At 46.3% G+C, this 26331-nt stretch overlaps 1 protein-coding gene across 3 annotated transcripts in view; it reads right to left on the reverse strand.

Moving 5' to 3' along the window:
* The window catches only part of St3gal3 (ST3 beta-galactoside alpha-2,3-sialyltransferase 3), a 208338-nt gene that overhangs the window by 77557 nt on the left and 104450 nt on the right, over positions 1-26331 (reverse strand). For all 3 annotated transcript variants that reach the window (XM_051188605.1, XM_051188604.1, XM_051188603.1), the window contains 2 exons: positions 24787-24829; positions 3799-3891 (listed from right to left, as the gene is read on the reverse strand). In XM_051188605.1, coding sequence (XP_051044562.1) covers positions 3799-3818 — 20 coding nt within the window. In that variant the 5' untranslated portion in view covers positions 3819-3891; positions 24787-24829. The remainder of the gene's footprint in view (positions 1-3798; positions 3892-24786; positions 24830-26331) is intronic.

Here is a 26331-nt window from a genome sequence, read left to right on the forward strand (position 1 = left end):
TCACTAATTAAAGAAAAGTCATTAAGGGAAGTTAGAAAAAAGTATGTATCTGTAACTTTATTTTCCTTTTTAGGTCTCTGTCCCTTGTTCCTAAAAACTTTAAGATAACAACACTAGAGGGATATTTTCCCTTTATTTTAAAGTGTGTTTCTAATTACATTTCAGATGTGTATACATTGTACTTTGGTCATTTCACATCCAGATAACTCTTTCTCTCCTCCGTATCCCACTCCTGATGAACCCCTCTTCCCTGGAAGTTCTCCTACTCTCATGCTTTTGGGGAGCCTTCTACTCTATATCTGGGGATCTTCTACTCCAATGCTGGGGGTCTTCTACTCCAATGCTGGGGTTTGTCTACTCCAATACTGGAGGTCTTCTGTTCCAATACTGGGGGTCTTCTGCTCCAATACTGAGGTCTAATAGTCTAATATTCTAATAGTAGGGTTCTAATAATGGTCTAATAGTAGGGTTCTTCTACTGCAATACTGGGGGCCTTCTGCTCCAATACTGGGGTTTTCTGCTATGGTATTTTGGGGTCTTCTGATCTGATATTGGGAAATTTTCTGCTATGATATTAGTGGTCTCTTGCTTTAATATTTGGATCTTTGCTATGATATTGGGGGTCTTCTGGTCTAATATTTGGTCTTTGGTGCATATTCCTGACCCAGAGTTCCTAAGACTTTTGTAATTTTCTGAGTGACAGGAACATCTGACATAGAACTCCAAGTTCCTTGGAATTTTGGGGGTGACAGGAATATCTAATGAAGAGACTGTTGGTGGATGCCCGGAGAGCCTCAGAATGGGGGCTGACTTCAAGTGGACCAATCACGTGATTAAAGAACAGAAAGTTTCAGCCACATCTATTCCACATCCCCTAGGGATGAGCTGATCAAACTGCTAGCAATGTAATAATCATATTATTTAATATCAATCTGAAGAGTCCACTTAGCAAAGCAAGAAAAAAAAAAAAGAGTAAGCGACACCAGGGCCAGCGAGATGGAGATGGCTTAGTGGGTCAAAGAGTTTGCTGCAAAGTGTGAGAACATGGAATCAATTCCCAGAACCCACATAAGGTGGAAGGAGAGAATCTACTCCCAAGGTTTCCTCTGACCTCCACATACATGCTGTGGCATACCCTACCACATCACACCATGACAGTAAGTAGGATAAAGTAAAAAGGAGAGGCTACTATACTGGAAAGGATGGGGAAAAAAACTGCCTTTAGTAACAGAAGACACGACTGTGCAATTGTGTGTGACATTAGCACAAGGACAGCCAAAGATCAGTAAAATAGCAACGCATGTCAGCTGATTGTCAATAATTCAATAAAATCAAGGTATACGTGTGTGCATCTGTGCATGAGTGTGTGTGTGTGTGTATGTGCATATGTGTGTGCACATGTATGTGTATGGCATATGTGTGTTGTGGGGGTTGCCAACACCATTTTGGAACCAATAGACACCTATATATGCAAATAAGGAAATCCGAAGCTCTTACATGCCACTATATACAAATAAGAACTCTGAACATGTCAGAGACTTAAATTCAAGAGCTAAACCCATAACAATTCTAGATGAAAACAAGATTAAAAAAAAAAAAACTTTCTGACCTTGTGTTTGAGAATATTTCTTAGATGCAACACACAAAGTTCAATACATAAAAGAAAAAAAAGGTGATGAGTTGTACTCCATCAATATTAAAAATACCTGCCCTGTAAAGTCATTGAAAGATAACAACCCCTACCCACTGCTTCCCATCCCCTCCCAGCCCAGCCAGAGGAGGATGTTCAGCAGCTGGGACTGTCAGTTACAGCTGGTGGGACAGAAAATTGGTACAATCACACTGAAAGACAGTGTGGCAATGTTTACAAGTGAGCCGCATATATGACATTGGACCCAGCCATCACACTTCTAGGTATTCACTCTGGAAGGTGAACATTCATACAAAACCCACACTTTGTGTTTTAATGGCTTTCTCCCTCCCCTTAAGCCATGTCCAACACCTCAAACTGGAATTACCTTACATGTCTTTGACTTCTGAGAGAACAGAAGCGTTATAGCTCTGTTATGGAATACTATTCAGCAACTGAAAGGAGCAAATAGCTGGTATATACAACAGATGGATGCATGGACTATGTCTACATCATACCAAATGTGAGAAACTCCCTCAAAGAGCTACACACTCAGATCCCATTCACAAGACATTCTAGAAACACTGCAGGGATAGAAAGTAGGTTAGTTGTTGCCTGAGGCTGATGGTGAAGAGAAGCTCATCAAAAACCAACATGGGGGAATCTCAGGGAGATGGGTATGTGCTACTGATTGCTGTGTTCACATAGCTGAATGTGTCAAAGTTCAGAATGACACTAAAGGGCAAACTTTATTGTACACAAATTAAACTTCAACAAATATTCCAAACATGCAATATGTTAAAAATGATATGGGTTTTAGCACGTGGAGGCAAAGGCAAGTGAATCTCTGTGAGTTCAAGGCCAGCCTGGTCTATACAGCAGGCTCCAGTCTAGCCAGGGCTACATAGTAAGACCTTTTCAAAAAAAAAAAAAAAAAAAAAAAAAGAAAAAAGAAAGAAAGAAAGAAAGGAAAAAAGAGATAAGGGATGTTGAGCAGATAGTTTAAAAACAGACATTGGGTTTGGCCCTCAGCATCCCCAAATAAATGAAAATATCTGAAAAAAAAGGGGGTGAAGCCATATATTCGAGTAATGCAATAATCACTAACATAACTTTTAGGAGTACAATAAAATACATTTTTATGTATGATGACAGTGTCTGTCTCTGGGGTAGAAATGGAGAGCCACACCCCCACCACACATGCACACAAGCACACACACATGCACCATAGACTTATATTACTTTTAATTAGAATAGTAGAAGAAACCTGCGTCCTGGTCAAGGAAAACTCACAAGCATCTAGCTAGTGGGTACAGCTTATGCAAGAAGAGAGAAGACAGAGCCTCACACTTTGGAGGGATTCAGTAATGGCTAGAGGACGCAAGTAGTGGGAGTCAGTTCAGAAGGCAGAGCCCAGACTAAGAACCAATCTGGACATCAGCTACTCTAGCCCCTGCTTTTCATAGGGATCTAAGTGGGATTGGAACCAGCTGCTTCTCAGCAATCCCTTGGTAAAAGCATATTATGTACCCTGAGCTCCTAAGGATGGGAAGCAAGTTCTTCCCTCAGAAAGCACAGCTGCCCCCCCCCCCACCAGCATTCCAGCAGGCTGAGTGCTACATCTTGATGTCCAGAAGCCCTTTCTTCACCTGAGGTCTGGAGCTCCCAGACAAGACAAAACAATTTCAGCTCATCGGCCCCTATTCCCGATAATGGCATTTGATAGGCACAGATTCTTTTGGCAAGCCTGAAACCAGGAAGAACAGGCACCCCAGAATGCAAAGTGGACAAGAGGGAAGGTGCTAACATCTAGACAGTTCCGGGAAGCATTCCTCATTCATGCTTTATTTGGATATGTCTCCCTGATGCCAACCAGTGGGACCCAGCTTGGTTAAACCAGTGATCCCAGGACCAGAAGTGTCAATGCTTTGCCCAGTGGCTTTGGACACCTGGCTTCCAGGTCCAGGCATGCAGATCTCTCTCTCCTCTCTGTCCTCTAAGGCCAGGTGGGAGTAGACCGTGGCAAAAGCGGAGTGGGTGGGGTGAACCAGGAAAAGCAGAGTCCTTCTCCTGACGCCACTGGACAAAGGAGAGGACACACAGCAGTCTTTTTCCCTCAGATGTTGAGACGCAGCCCACACTGTCCATCGCAGGACAGGATCACATACCTGGGGAAGATGGCGGTCATCAGGGCTGAAGCGTAGCCAGGTTTGCAAGCTCCTTCTGAAAAGTTTGCGTACTTGGTGGCTAGCTCGGCAGGCCTATGGGAGAGAAGGAAGGTCAGAACTTTCTGGGCCCAGAGCAGTGGGTAGATTATCAATTCACCACCAAGTTCCTAAGAGAATTAGACAGCACAATAAAAAAGGCTCCTCAATGGCCTCCACAAAAGGAGTACCCTTGGCTTAACAGATTCTTTGTAGTAAGCCTGATCATCAATGCAGCAATGCCTGGGGCTCTGCTGGACAAGGCTGCTAAGACTTTGACACGTTCAGAAGCACTGGCCCTCACGTCTTCCTGGCCCGTCCCTATATGCCCAGTCTCCTCTGCTTTTCTCCCCTCCACCCCCACTCCCTACCATCCACCCAGTGGGGACCATTCTCAGTGGTCTGAACATAGCCACAGACACACATTTGCTGTGTCTAGCTACCGATGAATCCCCTGACTGACTTTCAATGGAGCGTGCTCGCCTCTGCAGTTCAGAATTTTTCTGGTCCTCTTTGTGGAGAATGCCTGGCCCTTCAAAACTAAACTCAGATGTGGACTGTACAGGAGTGATTTCCTGGCCCACAAACTGAGCTGCCTGCCTCCCTGCTCTGACAGTCTCCCTACCCACCATCCTTATCCTATACCCACTCCCGGCTGCACTGCTCTGCCGCAGGAGAACTGTCTCTCACTACAGTACAGATTCTTGAGATCAGACCTCTGCCCTCACTTTGCAGAGATGGGCACACAAAGACTGCTGTAATTATTGTGAGAACCAAAATAATGCCAACGGCCTCCCTTCACTATGATCTGGAGACAAGGCAATCTCAGGAAGCTATAGGGTAGAACGTAAGCACTGTCTGGATGGTTGTGTTCTGGCCTTGCCTTTGCCGTGTGACCATCACTGTATCACCCTACAACATCAGGTTTCCACATCCTGCTGTGTTCGGTGTGTGGCCAGAGTCACAGCCCTCCACCACAGTCCTGCCCCATGCAGTCTGGACATCAGGACATTGTCAGTCAATGACCCAGTGAACACCGGCACGGCAGGCCCTGCCAGCTGTGTCACCTGCCAGCTTTGATTCCCAACCTTGCCGCCCCACACACACTGGGAAATTCTCTGGGGCCAGCTGCTTCCCTGGGTGTGGCTCGATAGCAAGCTGGCCCTCAGCATGGCCCCTGCAGGGACTGAAGTGTGGGTGTGTGTCTCTGCTGGACAGCCAGGAATGTTGATGCATCATCCTCCGGGTGACAAGTCCAATTCACCCATGGAGGTCTAGTCCGGGGCCTTATGTAAGAGACTGCTTGTTAAGTATACACAGAATTTTAGAGATCAACATTTTTAAGCCTTTCCTACCAATGAGATGCAAATGAGATGCAAATGCAAAGTGAGGGGCTGAAATTGTATTTGATAAACAAAACAAACTTAAAGGTTCTAACAGGAGAAAAACTGTATTTTCCTATGTAAACAACTGTACTTTGGAAATGAAATATAGACGTCAGTGCAATTACGGAACTTACTGGAACCTTCTGGATGAAGTACAGTGACTAACAACTCCTCCTCTCAGCAGCCCTGGGAGTGGGTGCTGAGCATCACAAATAGACTCTTGGGGTTCAGAAAGATGAAGAGCCAGGCCCAAGACTGGGCAGCTTCATTTGTCCTCGTCAGGAGTACTGACGTGACACTACCAGCAACATGATCATACAAGCTGGCCTGGAGCCCAGCACCAGCAGGAGCAGTTGACATGGCCGGATACGGTTAGAAATGAGGGTCAAGAAGGCCTCACCCCACTCTTTGAAAGTATGTACACAGTGCTGTGGCCTTCATGCCATGTCTCCAAAACCCTTACCCTCAGGGTTGTCTGACTTATATGGAGTGTCTATGGTCTTTCTGAATTCCAGAACGTTTACAGAGAAGTTGGAAGGCAGATGGTGGTTGCCATTCATAACAGTGCATTGTAGAAGGAAATGATCAACAGACGGGCCTCTGGCCGTATCTTTCCTCTCCCTAGTTCATGCTCTCAGCTCTTGGTAGGTGCAAGAAGGAGGGCTATCGGACAGCCCAGAGCATCTAGGCTAGAGTTGGAGAGGAGAGCCTGCTGGCCAGATGGAGTGAAGAGCAGCAGGAGACAGGCAGGGCAGGCAGGAATCTGCTTTTCCTAGGTGTGCAAGGTGGTCAAGCATCGGGATGATGAATGCCAACCAATCATTTAGAAAGCAAGCCTGCAAATTGCAGGGCACGTCAATTATTACCAAATTAAAAGGCCTTTGAAAGGGCCTCCCGAATGTCCCAGTGAGAGAAGAATAGGGGGAGTGTTGAGGGTTCTGAGTCATACAGCAGGCTGGGACCTCTGGGGCAGACAGCGGTCAAACCCACTAAGATTAATGGTCGCCTGCTCCCTCAGGCCAGAATAGTTAGTTCCTCTAGGCACTCACTCCAAATGCCAGGAGGCCCCCAGATGTCTGATCAAATCATTCTGCCCTTGTTCTTCTCCTACTCTGCATCTGCAGCTGGCCTTTCACTGTGGAAGACACAGCATTTCACCCACTAAGAGTACCCATTGTGCTGCAAACGTGACTAACAAGTCCCTGGGGTGAAGAGTATAAACCGCATGCTCTTCAGAGGAAAACCAGATGACCAAACCGGAGCCCAAAAGAAAACCCAACTTCCACACCCCCACTTTGCTCAGAAGGGCTGAGATTAGGGAACCAGGCCAAGTATTGGGCAGTGAATGGAAGGAAGGGCTACATCTGGAGTCAGAGGCTGTCATGGAGGATGCCAAGGGAGCAAAGGGATGGAAAATCCCATCCTTAGCCTCCGATGCAGTGGGAACTCAGATCCCTGGGACCAGGCGAGGATGGGGAACGGAGGGCTGGCCATCTTCTCAAACCCCACACAAGTACTATAAGACACAGAAGGTGGCTGAGGCAGGCAGACTTCTCATCCAGATGCTGAGCACCTGGCTCGTGTTTGCTTTCAATCCCAAAAGAGGGCTGCTGCACTGACTGACGTGTGCATTGCAGAAGAGTCAACATCTGGGGGGTCTTTGTGAGCACCGTACAAGCACTGTGAGGAAAGTAAGGTGGCAAAGGCAGGCTGAGCACCTGGCTCGTGTCCAGATGGGAGAATTGCTACTTTTCAACAGGCATGTGCATTGGGAAGATCAACATTTGGGAGACAACCAGAAGCGTGGGCGTGGCATGGCACAGTAGCTGGAAACAGAAAACTAATCAGGAGACAGGCAAGGTAGCTCAAGCCTAGAATCCCAGGAGGCTGAGGCAGGACTGACACAAGTTTGATGCCAGTCTGAGAAAAACAGTGAGACCCTGTCTCAAAGAACAACAACAAAACAAAATTCAGGAGAGAGCATGATGTCCCTGTGGTGTCAAACACAGGGTTGGCTGGTCAGGTGAGACCTGGGCTGAGCACTGAACTGGGTAACATGCAGGCCACTGCTGACCTCCCTGGAAGCTGTTTCACTAGTGGGCGTGGGTGGGGGCATGTGTATGGTGAGGGGTGGGTTTGCGGGTGTTCAACTCAGAGTCCACTGAGTTTAGGAGGAAGCAAGGATGGAGTAGAGTCAGAATGAAGACTGCTTTGCTATAAAGGGAGACAGAGACAGTTGGAAGGAGAGTGGGGTAAGGGTGGCAATGTGTTTTTATTATTGTTTTAAGGATGAGAAGTACTTCGGCATGTTCATACGCTGATCATACACTGACACGAGAAAAACTCCCGATGCTTCAGAGACAGGGCAGTTGCAGAAGGGATGCCCTTGGGAGGAAGGGGGGAGATCCGCCCTGACCCACAGAACCAACTCCTTCCTCCTGCCTGCGGTGCCCGCACAACTTAAAGCACACTTTCATCCGGGTCCTCACTGGTTTTCAAGCTCCCCTTCTGTCCCACCTCCTTCCCTCTCCTGTTCTCATTCACTCACTCAACAAGTATCTAGAGGCAATGCCTGGATTTTTATTCTGCTGTGTCATTTTGCAAGTTGTGTGATTTGGAGGCATGTTACTAAACTGTAAGATTTTTTTTAAAATTAGGAACGTGTGTGTGTGTGTGTGTGTGTGTGTGTGTGTGTTTGTCTCTGTGTGTCTGTATCTATGTGTGTGTGTCTGTCTCTCTGTGTGTGTGTGTGTGTGTCTTCGTATGTCTCTCTGTGGGTCTGTGTGTGGGGGTGGGTCTGTGTATGTGTCTCTCTCTCTGTGGGTCTGTGTGCGTGTGTGGGTCTGTGTGTGGGGGGGGTCTCTGTGGGTGTGTGTGTGTCTGTGTATGTATCTCTCTCTCTGTGGGTCTGTGTGTGTGTCTGTGTGTGTGTCTCTCTCTCTGTGGGTCTGTGTGCGTGTGTGGGTCTGTGTGTGTGTCTCTCTCTCTGTGGGTCTGTGTGTGTGTCTGTGTATGTATCTCTCTCTCTGTGGGTCTGTGTGTGTGTCTGTGTGTGTGTCTCTCTCTCTGTGGGTCTGTGTGCGTGTGTGGGTCTGTGTGCGTGTGTGGGTCTGTGTGTGTGCTGTGTGTGTCTCTCTCTGTGGGTCTGTGTGCGTGTGTGGGTCTGTGTGTGTGTCTGTGTGTGTGGGGGGTCTGTGTGTGTGTCTCTCTCTCTGTGGGTCTGTGTGTGTGTCTGTGTGTGTGTCTCTCTCTCTGTGGGTCTGTGTGCGTGTGTGGGTCGGTGTGTGTCTGTGTGTGTGTGGGGGTCGTGTGTGTCTTCTCTCTGTGGGTCTGTGTGTGTGTGTGTGTGTGTGTGTGTGTCTCTCTCTCTGTGGGTCTGTGTGTGTGTGGGGGTCTGTGTGTGTGTCTCTCTCTCTGTGGGTCTGTGTGTGTGTCTGTGTGTGTGTCTCTCTCTGTGGGTCTGTGTGCGTGTGTGTGCCTGCAGAGACCAGAGGCATAGCAGGTGTTCACTGAAACAGCTTTCTGTCCTAATTTGGGAAGAGGAAAGGGCTAGAAGGGGTGAGGACAGTAGAGGGGAGGAAGGGTGAATATAATAAAAGAAAATTATATGCATGTGAGAAAACATCACAATGGAATTCATTATTTTTTTATAATCAACATACACTAGCAAAAAGTAAGAGAAATGTCCTGTGCTAGATCATTTAACAGAGGACATATGGCACAGAATACATACATATCAAGTTATTGGACAAAGAGCAATTAGTCACTTTGACTTGTAATGCTAATCAGTGCATGTGTGAAGGCAAGGAGGTGATGGCTGGGGCAAAAAAGCTCGAAGACTCTACAGATCAGTGATGGACGTTTTGTAACCAACAGACCAATTTCTAGAACCATCTTACAGAGGACTGAACATGAGAGGAGCCTGGGTATATAACACCTAACCTACTGCCCGGCAGCAACCCCTTGATGGGGGTGGTGGAGCTCTCAGCCCAGTTCACTCTGCCTCCTCAGCTCCTCTCCCTTCCTGAAGATCAGCTTCTCCAATCACTAGAGCTGTTTCTGGGACAACCTTGAGACCAGGAAATGGTAGAAGTAGCTTTGTTTAGCTTTAGTCATCTTATTTGAATATTAAACATTTCCATTTGAATTTTCCCACTAAAACAGACTTCATGTAAGAAAATAACTCAGCACCTTCATAGCTCCTCTTAGGCACCTAAATGAACTTTTCCTCCTTAAAGGTAGCTTGCCTGCCTGCCTGCCTGCCCGCCAGCCCATCCATCCATCCATCCATCCATCTATCCATCCATCCGTCTCTCTCTCTCTCTGACTCTCTGGGACCCTGTGTGCTAGCTTGGTGAGTACTCTAGCTCTACCACAGGGTGATATCACAGTCCCTCTAACCTTGTAACTATAGTAACAAGAGCCTCTGTACAGAGTAAGGGAATGTTGGGCTGGTTGTCCTTGTAGGGCTGTCCTCAGTTTCTTCCTGTAGCCACAGGTGGTAGATGTCAATCCACTCCACCCTGGCTGCCACTGTACAGACAAGGATCTCTCTACAGCTTGACTGTGCTCCTGCTTAGCTGGGGATTCTGAAGTTTATTACAGTTAACCTCATTTGGGGCTTGACCGTTGTCTTCATCCTGGATGGGAGGATGCTCTCCATGGCCCTCTCTGTGTGTTGGCCTGTGTGACAAAGGCACTTCTCACAGAAGCTCCACCAGGGGCCTGCTGCAACGGCTCCAGCTCAGTTTCGTTTCCACCCTTCAATTCTTTAAAAATATAAACACGCCCTCTTTCTGGGTGGTAGTGAAAAGAGCAAGGGAATTAACACACTGAGTGTGAGCCAAGTGCCCGGCAGCAGATCTATGATCTAATCTAGCTTTTTGTAAGCCTCGAAAGCAGCCCCACCAGAAGATGTGCTTAGAAGATGCGCTGCTCTTTGTTCACACTAAAAGTTTCAAACGATGAACTGAACACAACCAGAAAACCCATTTCTACTCATATTTTCCCTAGATGTTCTGGGTGACAGTGACATTTGTGGCCATCATTAGCAAAGCAGTCACAACCTGTGAGTTACTGGAAGCCAGAACTCATGGACATCAGGAAGACTGACATTGAACAGTGATGTCACGAGATAAAGCAAATGGTCCTGCACTGCTTCTGTAAAACAAGCTCCAAAAAGACACAAATGCCACCTATGTCCTGCCACATAACTTCTCATAAACGATGTATCTGACAACACAGACCAGAAAGGTTCCTGAACCCCAAAAGAGAGTGAGATCTGTGTGATGACTAGACAGTAAACTAACATGTTAAGCATTTCTACCCACCATCTGGAAACTTGGCAAAAACACCCACCCCATGTCAATGGCCCCGGCAACTGGTTTGTTCAAGCGGCTGGGGCATTGCATGCCCCTAGGCAAGTGTGCCTACTTATTTATTGTGGGTGCATGGGGGAAGCTATGTGTGTGAGATCATAAAACTTGCAGGAATCAGTGCCCTCCTTCCATGTCAGTCCTAGGGACTGAACTCAGGTCATTAGGCCTAGTGGTGAGAACCTTTTCCTGCTGAACTGCCTCACCAGCCCTGCTGTTTTCACTAATTTTTAAAAAGATTTAGATTTTATGTGTATGAGTATTTGCTGACATGCACATCTGTGCACCTGTGAGTCTGGTGCCCATGGAGGTCAGAAAAGGGTGTTGGATCCCCAGGAACTGGAGTTACAGACAGATGGTTGTGCCAACTGGTGATAGGACCAGAACCTGAGTCCTCTGCAAGAACCCGAGCTACCTGCTGCTTACAAATCCCTCGGTTTCTTTGGTAGAAAGAGCATTGACTTAGGCATGTGTGTTTTCAGCTTGTGGCCCTGGGGCATGTGCATCCCATTATAAATGTGGCCCAACACATTTGCAGATGATAGTGTCCGCCGCAATATGAAAGAATTGGATGCTGCTGAATCTCAAAGGAAGGAAGACTAGACTTCAAGTAACAAGCTCTCCTACATGGTTTCTGTGGCTCTTAGAGTGGGAGGGCTGGCGGGTAGGACAAAGAGGTTACCTGTCAGTTACAGCTCCTGCTGTAGTAATGTTCAATGTCTGCCTTCCCTACTTCTAGCTCCATCTGGATGATCAGCGTTATACTAGTGTGGAGGAAAACAACTGTTCTTTTCACTTTTGTTACCTGAACTATTCTCTCTAAGCCACTTGCCAGTTCCAAACTTCTGCTTGATTGACCAACATTTGTATGCATAGTCTTGTCATCTATTGCAACTCAGCATCTATGTGAGCACCACAGAAGGGTGAAGTCTTGACAGATTTTTATTGAAGCTCACAGTAAAGATTTGTGTCTGATTTCCTTATGCAGGGTCAGGCAGGTCCTCATTGTCATTTCCATGACAGCACAGTCCCCAAGTCCTCTAGGTCCAGGCTTCTTAAAGTGGGTGTATTTATTGGAGTAATAAAGAAACTTGAGAGGACTGGAGCAATGGCTCAGTGGTTAAGAGCACTGGCTGCTCATCTAGAGGACCCAGATTTGAGTCTCAGCACCAACATGAAGGCTCACGATCATCTGTAACTCCAGTACCAGGGGACGCAACACTCTTCTTCTGACCTCTTCAGGTACCAGGCATGAACATGGTATACATATGTACATGCAAGCAAGCACTCATACACTTAAATAAATAAACTCGAAGAAGTCTACATCAGAACAACACACATGTATTATGGAATAGGGCACAGAACTGTAAAAATAAAACAAGGGCTCTTAGAGACCACTCTGCTTGAAGGGGGCCCTCAGTGGGTGTGCCCATCCCCCACCCAAGGTGCTCTGGAGGAACTGCTGTAGAAGTTTAACACCTGAGTCGGATGCTTCCATACTGGGCCCTATCCTCAAGATGCTTATAACCCAGAGACAAGAAGATATGTTAAAAACAAAAACAAAACAAAAAACCTTCAAGGATAAACGCAAGCAGAGTCATGCACTGGGTGTGGGGAGGTGAAGCAATTACCCTAGGGATTTGGGAGGGCAGAAGGGTGTTCTCAGCAGGGGACAGAATATATACAAAGGTTGGGTGTGGGGGTGTGTGAAATGCACTCCTGAAACACTGTGAAATCTATGAGAACGGATCATGGGTCTGCTGCTGGGACAGTAGTCTGTATGGGAGGACTCATAAGCAGAGCAATGCATGCATCAGCCCAGGAGAGAAAAGAGCAGGCCTGCATCAAGGGGTAACACTGGTTATCAAGAGGAAGGAATCTTTACTGTCAGCCAGCTATCCAAAGAATCAAAACAATAGAAGGCAAGGGAGTGCAATCAGCAACCACTGAGCAATGCCAGCGACTTGAGTTTGATTTCTTTATTTTATATGATTGTTGAGTCTTCAATTACTCTGTGTGACTGGGAGATATCATCGGCATTTTAGGAATAAGAAAATATAGACACTCAACTGGGCAGGAGCAGGAGGAAGATGGGAATACAAGACTATGGTGATGTGGAGCTTGCCCTGCTGGCTTTCAGTCTTGCTTTGGCCTAGTGTTTCTCAACTATTTCCTGATTCTTTCCCTTTGGAATGGTAATGTATATTTGGTGCCACTGTCCTTTGGAAGTATGTAATTTGTTTCGTTTTTAAAATTTTACAGAGGGTTACAATTAAGATTGCTTTGAGCCTGGCCGTTGTGGCACATGCCTTTAATCCCAGCACTCAGGAGGCAGAGGCAGGGGAATCTGTGAGTTTGAGGCCAGCCTGGCCTACAAAGCAAGTTCCAGGACAGCCAGAACTGTTAAACAGAGAAACCCTGTCTCGAAAAACCAAAAGTCCACCAAATAAACAAAAAACAAAGAGATTGCTCTGAGACTTAGGAGAAACCCTGAACTTTGAAACAAAAGTGCTGAGACCAGAATGATGGGAGATGTCATTCTGTATATGTTTCTCACACTGGTTAATGAATAAAGCACTGTTGGCCAATAGGAAAGGAAGATAGGAGGGACTAGGAGACAAGGAGGAAAGAGGAAGTAGAAAGGAGGAGCCAAGATGGAGAGTCGGGAGAAAGCAGTATGCTGGCCGGCTCCCTGGTAAGGGAAATACATAGATCAGCAGAAATGGGTTAATAATTAAGGCAGAGCTAGCCGATAAGAAACAAGTAACCGGGCCAATAGAATTATATCTAATACAGAGTCTCAGTGTGTTATTTGGGGCTGGCGCAGCGGTGGAACAAGACTGGGCGGCGGGTGGAAAAACCATATTACACCAGAAGACTGTGGGGACTTCTAAAGCTGCACTAAATGCATTTTGTATCGTGATACGGCCATGAGTCTAGGGGCCCAAGGAGTGGAATGCATTGGTTTAAATGGGATAGCTCCTATTGGCTCAAGTTTAAATACTCCCAGTAGGTGGAACTGTTCGGGAAGGATTGGGTGTGGCCTTGCTGGAGGAGGTGTGTCACTGGGGCTGGGCTCTGAGGTTTCGGAAGACTCCAGCCATTCCCAGAGTGCCCTCCCTGCCTCCTGCTTGTGGATCAGGATGTGAGCTCTCAGCTGTCCCTGCCACTATGCCTTTGCTTTGCAATCTTGGACTCTGACCCTCTGGAACGGTAGGCTCATTATACTCTTTCTTTCGTAAGTTGCCTTGCTCATGATGTTTTATCACAGCAATAGAAAAGTAGCTAATACAAAGGGCTTCTGATTTCAAAGCCCTTGGTTTTATACACTCACATTTGGTTTGGTAATGGGACTGAATGATCCAGGGCCCCTGTATTGTAAGCATATGCTTTCCTGCTAATATATACCCCAACATGACTACTGAAAGTTAATGCACTTTTTAATTGTTGTTTGTTTTTTGAGACAGTCTTTCTCTGTGTAGCCCTGGCTGACCAGGCTGGCCTCGAACTCAGAGATCTGCTTGTCTCTGCCTCCTGAGTGCTGGGATTAAAGATGTGCACCACCACTGCCAGTTATACATTTTATTTTTAAGGAATAATTTTAGATTTTCAGAAAAGCTAAGCAAATAGCTTAGCTTTCCCCCCATTATTAATGTCTTGTATAAACATAGTATATTTGTTGTAATTGGTGAATCATGATCATTAATTTTTATTACAGCCCACGGTTCCTTAGAATTCACTTTTTGTGTTGTAAGGTTCTATGGGTAGTGGTTTTCAACCATCCTAATGCTGCTACCCTTTAATACAGTTCATATTGTGGATGCCCCCAACCATAAAATTATTTCATTGCTTCTTCATAACTATAATTTTGCTACTACTATGAATGGTAATGTAAATATCTGCTATGAAACTCCCAAAGGGGTCATGACCCACAGGTTGAGAACCACCGTCCTCCGGTTTTGGCAAATTCAGATTTATCACTTTCCTCTCTTCCCTTCCACCTGGGGTCATTGGGTCCTTTTTAGTCCCCACAGTTTGGCCTTTTCTGGAATGTCATACAGTTAGAAACACACAGTATGCAGACCTTCAGCCTGGCTTCTTTACTCAAATACACATGGCAGAACCCTCCATGTCTCTGTGAGGACTGATGGCCCCTTTCTTTTTCACTGTGTGGATATGTGAGTTGTTCATCTGGCTTCTAGTCTGTCACACGCATGGCTACCACTTCTATAAATACTTGTGAGCCATTTTTGTGTGCATCTCAAGTTTTCAGATGACTTGGGTAACTACCCTGGAGGACGGCAGCCAGCACATCTGGTTAGACCATATTTGGCTTTAGGAAGTCCTGCCAAACACTGTCAACATGGCCAGAACACTCTGCATTCCCACTAGTAGTAAGAACTCCTGTCCCACCTCCTTGGCAGCACTGGAGATTGTCAGGGTTTTTTTTTTTTTTTGGCCACTCTAATGGGTATTTGATAGTCTCTCATAATTTAAATTTTTCTTCACTGGAGATACACAATGTGAGTACCTTTTTATATACTTATGTATTTATTTGACATCTGAATGTCTTCTTTAAAAAAAGAAGATTTGTTTTATTTATATGAGTATGTTCATAGCTGTGCCCATGTACAGGTGCCTGGCCTGTAGCATCCAGAGGAGTTTGTCAGAGTCTCAGGGACTGGAGTTATGGGTGGTTGTGAGGTGCTAGTCATGGGAGCTGGGAACCAAATTCTGGTCCTCTAAGAGAGCATCAAACACTCTTAACTGCTTCCATCCTTCCAGGCCCCATCTGTGTATCTCTTACGTGAAGTATCTGTTCTGGTTCTCTGCCCTTTTTTAAATCGATTGGTGGTTTTTCTTATTGTTGTATTTTAAAAGCTCTTTGTACATTTTGAATACAAGTCCTTTATCCTGGTTCTACATTATAGATTAGTCTGCAGTCAGGCACGATGACAGTAGCAGGCTTGAAGCCATCCCTCCAAGGCTCTGACCCTGGCACATAACAGAACAAATACCACAGAGCAGTCAGGAGACATTTCCACAGGAAGCTCCCGGCCTGACTGAGTATATCAGCACCACTGAGTGGTCAGGCCCCGGGCATGATTCACTGTGTATACACATAGTCTATCTGTAAGGACACTTATTCTTGGTGACAGTCACTCGGGGCAGTGGTACGTTTCTCAGATAGGAAGTAGAACCTTAAGCAGTTGTCCTCGGTTTCACAGCATGTTAGACCCACTTGGGAAAATTTGAAACTCCCACTGCTCAGGCTACAGTCTAGAACAGCAAGTTCCAGTGCAGGTGTCTGTAATTTTTGTGATCCCCAGGTGACCTCAGTATTCATTCAGGACAAAGAATCAATGTACAAAGGGAGATCCTGGAGTTTCACTCTTTGAGTCTTGGCCACACAGGTATCAAGATATCCAAGAGGCTGGGTTCTCTGAAGTCATCTTAACTGTGACGGCAGGTCACGAAGCAAGAGACCCTCCATGAGAGGCAGAATTTCCTGGCAGTGTGATCCACTGCATTCTTGCTCTCTCTGATTTAACAAACGTTTGCTGCACTGTGTTCCACAAACACTGTGCTAGGCACCGTGGATACCCTGTGAGCCCCAGTGCCTATTCCTGCCCCTAGAAAGTCTACAGCTCCCCAGACTGAGTAGGGAACTCTGAACCTGACACTGCCCAACTCAGGAAAGCTGAGTATGAGCCGGAGGAAGCCAGCCAGGAGGCAGCACTTCCTCCTCCATGGTCTCTACACTGACTTCCCGCAGTGATGAACTACCACCGCAAAGTGTAGGGTCAAATGAACCGCAAACTAGAACAGACACTAACAGTATAAATTAGGAAAAAAATTAGAAGTTTTGTTAAGAGTAAGAGAGTGAAGAAAAAGGTGTGGCTGGGTGGAGGAGGGTCAGGTGCGGGTCTGAGCAGATCTAATTCTCTGAACATGACTAAATTGCTCGACCCCCCCATCATTTTCTCACTTGTTAAAAGAATCTAAATATCATCTATTTCATACAGTTGTCTACCAATTTGCTCATCCACATTCATTGGGCAATCACTAAGCAACAGGTGCTAGGAAACAGCAGTGGAGGAAACAAAAAGGCCCTGTGCTTTCCGAGGTGGGTGGAGGCAGACAATGAACAGGTAGAAAAGATGTGTGGCGCATCCATGTGTGGAGCATCCAGACAGTGGTGCGCACTCCTGAGAAAAACGACACCGTGAAGAGGACCTGTTGTCACAGGTCTACAAACCCAGATATGCAGGAGGCAGAGGTAGCAGGAGCCCAAATTTAAACCCTGGTGAGTGAGACAGTGTCTCAGTATGAAAAGTAAAATAAAGGCTGGGGTCACAGCCCATCCATAGAATGCTTGCTCAGCATGGGTACAGCCCTATGCTCAGCCCCCCAGCACTGGAGGGGGAAGGGGAAGGGGCCAGAAAATGTCAGCAGGGGCCAAGAGTGGGTAAACGGGCGGGGAAGTGAGCACTCTCTGCTTCTGTTAAGGAATGCACACATGCCAGGAGTCTGAGGCAGGAAGGGACCAGGGGTACTTGAGATACCCAAGTACAGAATAATAAACCTGAAGGGAAGCTGTAAGAAACCAGGGTCTACTCTAGATCCTCAGGACCTTGTAACATCTGAGTCACACTCCAAGAGAACCGAGGAGCCACTAAAAGGTCCTGATCACAGGCGTTCGGACACAACAGCTATCTTGCTTTTTAACAGGATCATTTTGCTTCTATGTGGAGGTCAAGGCTGTTAAATATTCCCTAGAGGCACTGTGTTGAAGGCCTTCTCCCCGGTGAAGGCACTTGATGTAGGACTTAGTGGAAAAATGTTAGATCCACTGGGGCATGTTATAGAAGGGGATGCTGGGATCCTAGCCCCTTTCTCTCTGCTGTCTAGTTGCTACAAGGTGAGCTATCATGAGGTTCTGCCTCATCACAGTTCCAAAGGGACATGGCCAAGCAACCATGACCAGAAACCTCTAAAACCATAAACAAAAGCAAACATTTCCTCCATTAAAGTCCATCAGAAAGCAGACTAATGAACACAGGGAAGCAAGCATATGTACAGAGAGCAGTTGAGAGAGAAGCCATGGTATATGGGGGTGGCTATCTTGACAGGATGATGGCCTGGAGGCAGGAGGAGGCTGGTCCTGGGATACTGATGGCCTGAAATTAGGAGGAGGCTGGTCCTGGGATGCTGATGGCCTGGAGGCAGGGGGAGGCTGAACCTGGGATGCTGATGGCCTGGAGGTAGGAGGCTGGTCCTGGGATGCTGTAAGGGAAAGTCAGCCAGACTTGCTGATGGTTCTATTTCAGAGTCAAAGAAATGATGTGCCCACTTTTCATTCAGCAACTGGGAGGATGGAGATGCCACTTTCTGAGGTAAGAAAGATTATGGCAGGTAGAACTATGAATATGGGAGCTTGGTTCTAGATATGTATGTAAACTGTGAGAAGCCAAAAACACAGCCAAGGAAGGAGGTTCTGGATCAATAACTCTGAAGTATGGGGAAAGGATTCGGATTGATAAAAACTTGGGAGCCATCAGCATGTGGAGGACTCGTAAAGCCAGGAGACAGACGAGGGGAAACGGATGAAGTCATCTATCTACGTGACTGTTATAAGAGGTACCACAGAATACCCAGCATGGCACTGGGCATAAAAGGCTTCCCCTTGCAAGCCATAAGGCAGAATTGGCAAGGCTGTTTTAGAATCAGTAAATCTAACTCTGGCTGCCCCCCTCTACCCCGCATCCTTCTCTTGTTCCCGTGGTTTTTGTTATTGTTGTTGCTATTGCTGCTGAGACAGAAACAACTAGGTAGTTCTGGCTGGCCTTGAACATGTATGTGATCCTCCTGGCTTGGCTACCCGAGTAGCTGGGAATACAGGCATGTGCTGCCACACTGAGCCTCCTCCAGCAGCACTGAAGACTGGCCCATGCTTATAGGCCTTTCTCAACTGGCCTGATTTTCAAGGGGCTAAAAGTTGCTGGTTTCATACCTCTGCCTTCACATGGAATTCTTGGTGAAATTAGATTTGAGTATTTAAGTCTCTATGCACCTGCACAGCTACCAGCTGTAAAACACCACACTGCACATCAGTTTCCACAGAACACCCACCCACACCCGGCTAAAAGAGATAAAACTGGAGTTTGACCAAACCAGGGTCTGGAAGGCTCATGGGAGCTCAGGAACCACACATCCAGCACCAGATGACAGTCTCCCAGGATTAACGGGCAGCCACCTTCTTGACTCATGGTGCCACATTCCTGAGCCTGAGATTTCCTTAGGGTTCTGGGTAGGACATCGTCATTTTCAATCCTTGCTGAAAACATCACTTTCCCAGGGAGTCCTGATAGTACCGTCCTTTTACACATGCAGTGTCCTCTACAGCATCTCCCTCTGTACTCTTCCTCCCTAGCACGCATTACTTTGTACATGTGGGGACTTATTTTACAACATTTTAAAAAGATTAGTTTTTATGATTTACGTGTGCACTATGTGTGTGAGTGCCCATGGAGGCTAGAAGAGGGAACTAGATTCCATGAAGCTGGAATTACACCCGGTTGTGAGCCATTAGAAGTGGAGGCTGAGAATTGAACCCCACACCTCTGCAAGAGCAGCAAGTTCTCTTAGCCATCGAGCCATATTTCCAGCCCCCACACATTTTGTTTTTTGTGCAATAACTTATCAAGATCTGTGTTGAATGAAGGAAGGACACTCATCCACCTGCTGTCATCGGGATGCGTTCCCACACGGGAAGCAAGCTATAGCACAACCATCTCAGACCACCTTCAGCCCCCTAAGAGACCAGGCCTGGACTCCTAAAGGTAGGCTGTGGCTATGAGCACTAAGGTCCAAAGGGACAGCCCTGGCTGGGGGCAGGTGGGATCAGTTCTTGGACAACCTTGTGGCCAACAGCACTCACTACCTTGTGGCCTCACATCTTACTTACTCTTGTTCACTCTCCCCATGATATCCTTGCTGGTTTTCTCATCTCCAACTCACTGCTCTCTGAATCTTGTTGGCCTAACTCTCTCTCCTCTTGCTCCTTCCTCTATGGCTCCATTATATTTCATGAGGTCTTCACTCCTTTGTATCTGCAGCCTCCTCAGTGAGTGTTCTTTTTACCTTCTGCTCTCAGAGACACCTAGGTCTCCTTTGAGAAACACCACTTCTTTCACCTTCCATGAAGGGGGCCTTTTGTCTCTACATCACACACCTGGGGATGCCTGCCATGCCCTCTATACTCTACCATGGGTCCGAACCATCATTATAGATACCGCCCTTATTAGGAATAAAACATGCATTGCTTATGCTGCACAGCAAAGTCACCCTGCTGCTGTCATTTATTCCTGCCCTGTTTACTATGCTAATATGGCTATGCATATATATGACTTAGACCTTTCGGTTTTATCCTATGCATAAAGCATATAGTTGGTGTCAAGATGTATTTGCTAAATGAATGAATGAATTCACAAATGAAGTCAGGTATGGAGCAGAGGCAAGCAGAATACAGGTCTTGTTTGGAAGTTCTGTCTTCCCTGATGGTAAGCCAATAAAAGACCCGGATAAGGATACAGGAGAGGCTGCATCTCATCCTTGGGTCAGTACTCTTATGGAAATATGGCACTTAGTGACTAAATAAAAGTCCAAGGTTGGAGCTATTGAGATGTAGATCTGGGCATTTAAATCCCATGTCTGATTCCAGAGCCTTTTTTTACATTTTATTTTGCAGATTTTAGTTATATTTTTATTTGTTTATTTACTGTGTGTAGGTATGGACACTTAAGAGGAGGTCAGAGGACAACTTACAAGAGTAGGTTCTCTCTTTCCATCATGTGGTTCCTGAGGATCAAACTGAGGCTAGCAAGCTTGGTAAGAAGTGCCTTTACCTAATGAGCCATCTTGCCAGCCCTGTTCTTATTTTTTTTTTTGGGGGGGGAGTCTTTCCTTATATCCCAGGTTGGCCTTGAACTGCTATGTAGCTCAGGCTGGTCTGGAACTGGAGATTCTTCCTACCATTGACTTGTACACACAGGAATTATTGGTATGTGCCACCATGCCTGGCACGCACAAATTTGTCTTTAGCTACCAAAATGTATTGTCTTCCCAAATGCCAGACTTTACATTGAGCTTCAGGTTCAATGTCAGACTGATCCTCCCAAGGAATAAGGTGGAGAGTAGCGGAGTAGATTACCCAACATCTCCCTCTGGTCTCCAAACAGTGTGCTCAACACAGCACACACATACCCAAGATAGAGAGAGGACAGGAAGGAGGCAGGGAGAGAGGGCAAAACAAACATCCCTAAACCTTTGAATTTTTGCTACCTAGCTTATCCTCTAGCTGACTATCTGCCTTCAATTGTTTCTCTGTAGCAAACCCCTGATGGGAGATGCCATTATGTATATATGTTTCTCATACTGGTTAATGAATAAAGCACTGTTGGCCAATAGGAAAGCAAGATAGGAAGGACTAGGAGACAAGGAGGAAAGAGGAAGTAGTAAGTAGAGAGTCAAGTTGGAGAATCTGGAGAGAATAGAACCGCTAGCTGCCTCTCGCTGGTAAGACCACGTGGAAATACATAGAAATGGGTTAATAATTAAGACAGAGCTAGCTGATAAGAAACTAGTACCGGGCCAACAGATTATATCAAATACAGAGTCTCAGTGTATTAGTTGGGGCTGGCGCGGAAAAACCATACACCTTACAAACCCCTCCATCAAGAGTGGAAGTTTGACTATTGTAGCTTTGAATTCTAGAAGCTCATTCATTATTTTTTTCAAGTTTACTGATTGGGTGGTCATGGCAGGTGAGTGTGTGCTATGGCCTGAGTGTGGAAGGCAGAGGACAACTTGCTGGAATCAACTCTTTCCTTCTGCCGTGTGGGTTTGAGGGATAGAACTCAGGTGGGCAGGCCTAGCAACAAGCACCCCTACTGGCTGAGCCATTTTGTGGGCCCTCTTTTTTTTTTTTTTTTTTAAAGCTAGGGTCCTATTTTACAGTTCTTAATCCTACGTAGTTCGATCTTGTGTGGTACACAGAACTGTTTTATAACCGGCCATTCCAACTTGAGAAATCAGTGTAGGCTCTTTTCCTGCACTGCTGTTTATACATTATTCTCTACTGTGAGCTGCTTGTCTCCTTCAATGGTTGCCTGCCAGGAGTTCACATCCTCTTCCAGAGAAGGTTTGAGTGTGCTCCTGTCAGGTTCTTGGCAGCACTTGCCAAATCTGGGGGATTTTACACGTGGGCTTGGGAGCTCCCTGCTTACCCGAGTGAGGAGACTCTGGCAATGAACAGCAAGCGCTCTTGTCTCGCAGACTTTTTAGTCTAATCCACTCAAAGCTCCCTTTAATCCTGGCCTGGGGGTTCAGGGTTAAGTCTAGTTTATTCTTACACAGAGTCCTCTGTGGTTATGGTTTAGCGTGGAAAGGGTCAAAAGGTGGCTAATATGGAGACGTTAACAGAGCCAGAGGCTACGAGTGGAAGTCGTGAAAATTTAAACAGAGACTCTGAGGAGTAGGGAATGTGGAAAAGTAGAGAATGGTGTAGAGGCAATATTTAAAGAGAAAACATTTTACAGAGCATAGACACTTGTAGACTCAAGAAGCTAAATTAACCCAAATTAAGATAAACACAAAGGAATCCTTCCATTTGTATTCTTACAGTAGATTATACATTTTCTTTTATTCTCTATAAACTACAATGAATGTAAGTGAATAGTCTATACTTTTCATAAGGAAAAAATTGGGGTTCAGATAGCTTGATTGGGCTGTTTAAGATCATGTAACACTAGGGAGCAGGGGCAGAACTTGGGCCCAGCTCCAATCTATGTTGTGTCCCTTCCTATACATCAGTGTCCCTTCCTATACATCAGAAATGGAATACCATATAACCAGAAGAGGTTCTGTAAGGAGAGATGAAAATATGGATGAGGAACCCCCCCCCCAGCAGAACCCTTAAGTTACAAATATCTCCCTGAACACATCCGTGATTCCCTCAGAAGAACGCACTGGACTGGAAAAGCTTGTGCAACAAGCGGTGGGAAGGTTCTAGCTTGCCCCCCACAATGTGAGTTAAATACAGAGCCAAGTCAACTTCTTGGCCAAAGTCCAAGTCCCCTCAGTCAATTCATGGAACTGGCCTGGTACACAGCAGCTAAGCTACACAGCCATCTATCCCACACTACTCAACTGGCAAGACAGCAGGATAGGAGTATCCTCCTCCCTCACTGGCAAAGACAGCTTAAACACTGTAGTTGCTATGTCCACAGTAACATCTCCTTTGTTCATCCATACAATCTGACTTGGTAATTATTGATTGCCTCTTTTCTAGTATGGTGGCATCTCACTTGCTTATGGCTTATACTTGACGTGTTTTGTTTTTGTGTTCATAGCACTGAATGGAGACATTTCTAAGAGGGAAGCCTGTAATTCGTTAGCACTATCAAGCCCCACACCCCAGATGTTAATATATGCCTAACATCTCTCTGCCTACCTTGTAAAAAGAGATCAGACAATTATTCCCCAGAAGCTGCCTCTGTGACATGTTAAATCTGGGAGGGCTACAATGCCTGGACCCATAGCTTGAGGCACCAGAGCCAAGACCGTAGATTCCAGGAAAAGGGGCCAGCTGCCAAACAGTTCCACGGGAAAGCCTCACATGAATGACATAATGTAGGTGTGACTATCGCCATCTGCAGCAGCTGTGTATAAGTCCTTAAGCAAAAGAGCAAGGAAGGAGATGCAAGTCTGATCCCCCATGACATATATCTCAGTTAGGGACACAGGAGCACCAAGATGGCTGACAACAGAAGAGAATAAGCATCAACCACATGAGTGGACCTGTACAGGGCATGAACAAACAGAATGGACAGAGATCCAACTCACAGTGTGATGGTCAAATGGGGTTGTGTTCATCCATCTACCTACCCACCCACCTACCCATCTACCCACTCCACCCATTCATCCATCTACCCATCTATCTCCCCCCCACCTACCCATTTTTCCAAGCATTCAGGGTTTGTTGAAAACCTAACAAAATTACCTATAATGTTTAGGCACCAGAGAGACCAGGGAAGAATGCTGGAGAATTGTGTATCCAGTACTCAAAAACCTCCTGAGTTAGCCACTTCAATCAAATCCTTATAACAACATGTAAAGTATGTATCCTGTCTTCATCTTGCAGAGGAAATGGACTCAAAGCATCTAAGGAGCTTGCCCAAGATCACAAGTTCAGTAAGTGGCAATGTGGGATTTGAACCAAGCTTTGCCTGGCTCCGAGCCTGCTCCCTTAATAAATTAGTACTAACCACAGAGTTAATTATAGGGTAGCCGGACAATTGGCAGGAGTAAGAAATTCGAAGGAAGTGCAGAAGATACAATTTGGTCACAAGAGTAAGTGATCTTGGGGTTTTGCAAGTGGCCTAGCAAGGAGAAAAGTGTTGGGTGCAGGTACCAAACCTCTGAGAGGCACAAAGGTCTACCTGCGTGAGGAAAGACCGCTCAACAGGCAGAAGTGGGAAACAAGCACAGGACTGCCTGGTGGGAGGGCATTTGACAGTTTCTCCACCCTCCTCTTAGTATTCAGGCATCTATACTGGTCTGCCCTTGGGGTCCTGACAGGATACACCTTCAGTTGCAGCCACTAAGAGTGCCCACTGTGCATATTTGCTATGCTGTCTTTTAAAAGGTAGGCCTTGCCCACCTCCCATTCTCTGCCCCTCTCCCTCTGCCTCTCTTTCCTCTCTCCTGCTGCTCCTATCCCCAGAGGCTGGACTCTCTGCTCCCCTTTCCCCTTTTTACAATCCCTTTCCCAAACAAAAATCTCTACTTGAACACTATCACATGGTATCTTTCTCTCGAGCAATGCTTTTCTTAAATAACAGCACCGCCCACTCTGTTGTGCCCTACAGCCCCTCAAGCTCCTGCAGGGGCCTTCTGTAATGAGCTACCTGTGCCAGCCTAATGGCAGGCCTCATTTTGTATCCATCATCCCGTCCTGCCCAGGCCCCTCTAGACAGGAACCTGCTTGAAGATTCTGCTTGGAACCAGAGGACAGAAGCCCCAGGGAGTCCCCCCCAAAACTAAAGGGGTCAGAGGGTGACCCTTCCAAGCTAGACCCCAGCTTTTACAGATGTCTACACAGAGTCAAAGCACTTTCTCATTCTACTTACAGTTTAGAGTCCAGCTTCAGGAGAAAACCCAGCCGATCATACTCTGAAAAGGAAAAGCAGAAAATGTCACTGAAGGCAAGCCACTACTCCCACTGTGGGTTGCATTCCCAGTTCTACACCATGGGGACAGGCAGTGTTTGGAAAAGAACACATAATTCAAACACTTCAAAGAACAGAAACAAGCACACATGCCATGAGCAATTTAGTCAGATGACAGCTACTGAGTGAAGAGCCAGGTTCAGCAGTGGCTGTCTTCCAGGTGTTCCTGCCCATCCAGTCCTATGCTAATTCAGAATTGCTTTCTGGGATAGACATGGCACTTGACGCTGAAATCTGGTCAATCAGAGACTGGTCTCTGAAGAGGTACGATGCCATCTTCAGTTCCTGAAAGCCCTGAGCACAGAAATCTGTTCAATGAGCCTGTCTCTGGTTAGCATCAGCTGTAAACTCGACACAGCCCAGTCATCTCAGGGCATCTCATTTGGGGATTGTTTCTATCAGAATGGCCTGTGGCCAGGTTCATGAAACATTTTCCTAATTATCAATTGATACAGGAGGGCCCAGTCTACTGTGGGTGACGCCACACCTAGGCAGGTATGCCTAAACTGCACAAAAGAAAGCTAGACAAACAAGCCAGGAGGAGCAAGTCAGTAAGCAGCACCCTTCTGTGGTTTCTGTTTCAAACTCCTGCCTTGGCTTTGATGACAGACTATAACTTATGAGATGGAATAAATCCTTCCTCCAAATCCAAGTTGTTGTTGTTGTTTTGTTTTTCCAAGACAGGGTTTCTCTGTGTAGTCCTGACTTTCCTTGAACTCATTTTGAAGATCAGGCTGGCCTCAAACTCACAGAGATCCATCTGCCTCTGTCTCCGGAGTGCTGGGGTTAAAGGCATGCACCATCACCCCTGGGACCTCAAGTTGGCTTTAGTCCATGTTTTATCACAGCAACAGAAAGCAAACTAGAACGGCCAGACTAACTGGAGTGAAGATGTGTCATCCACAAAATCCTCAGACCCCACAGCAGCAACTCTCAGTGTGGGAACCATGGAGAACTGTGGGATCCAGGACTATAAAAAGGAAATTTAAGAACAAACATTGGCAAGATGCCTATTACACATTGAAGCAACTAGCATTTTAATATTTTGCCTTGTTTTAAAACGAGATTAAATCCGATTGTAGTGGTTAAATGAGAATGTGCCCCGTTGGCTCCCGTATTTAAATGCTGGGTTCCTAGTTGGTGACACTGTTTGGGAAGGTTTAGGAGGTGTGGCCTTGCTGGAGGAAGGACATCACTGGGGGTGAGCTTTGCCCTATCTGCTTCCTGCTGAAGGTTGAGCCCTTAGCCTCAATCTCTGCTGCCATGCACCTCCATGACAGAATCCGATCTCCCTGCCATAGGTCGCCTTGGTAATGGTGTTTTCTCACAGCAATTGAAAATTAACCAATACACAGTTGTAAACATCATGTAGATCATGAGCTTCTAGAAAGGGCTGGGGGTGGAGACATATGAAAACTATAAAGTGCAGCCAAGGGGAGCATGGCA

The sequence above is a fragment of the Phodopus roborovskii genome, unplaced genomic scaffold, assembly GCF_943737965.1.
Source record: "Phodopus roborovskii unplaced genomic scaffold, PHOROB, whole genome shotgun sequence".
NCBI lineage: Eukaryota > Metazoa > Chordata > Mammalia > Rodentia > Cricetidae > Phodopus > Phodopus roborovskii.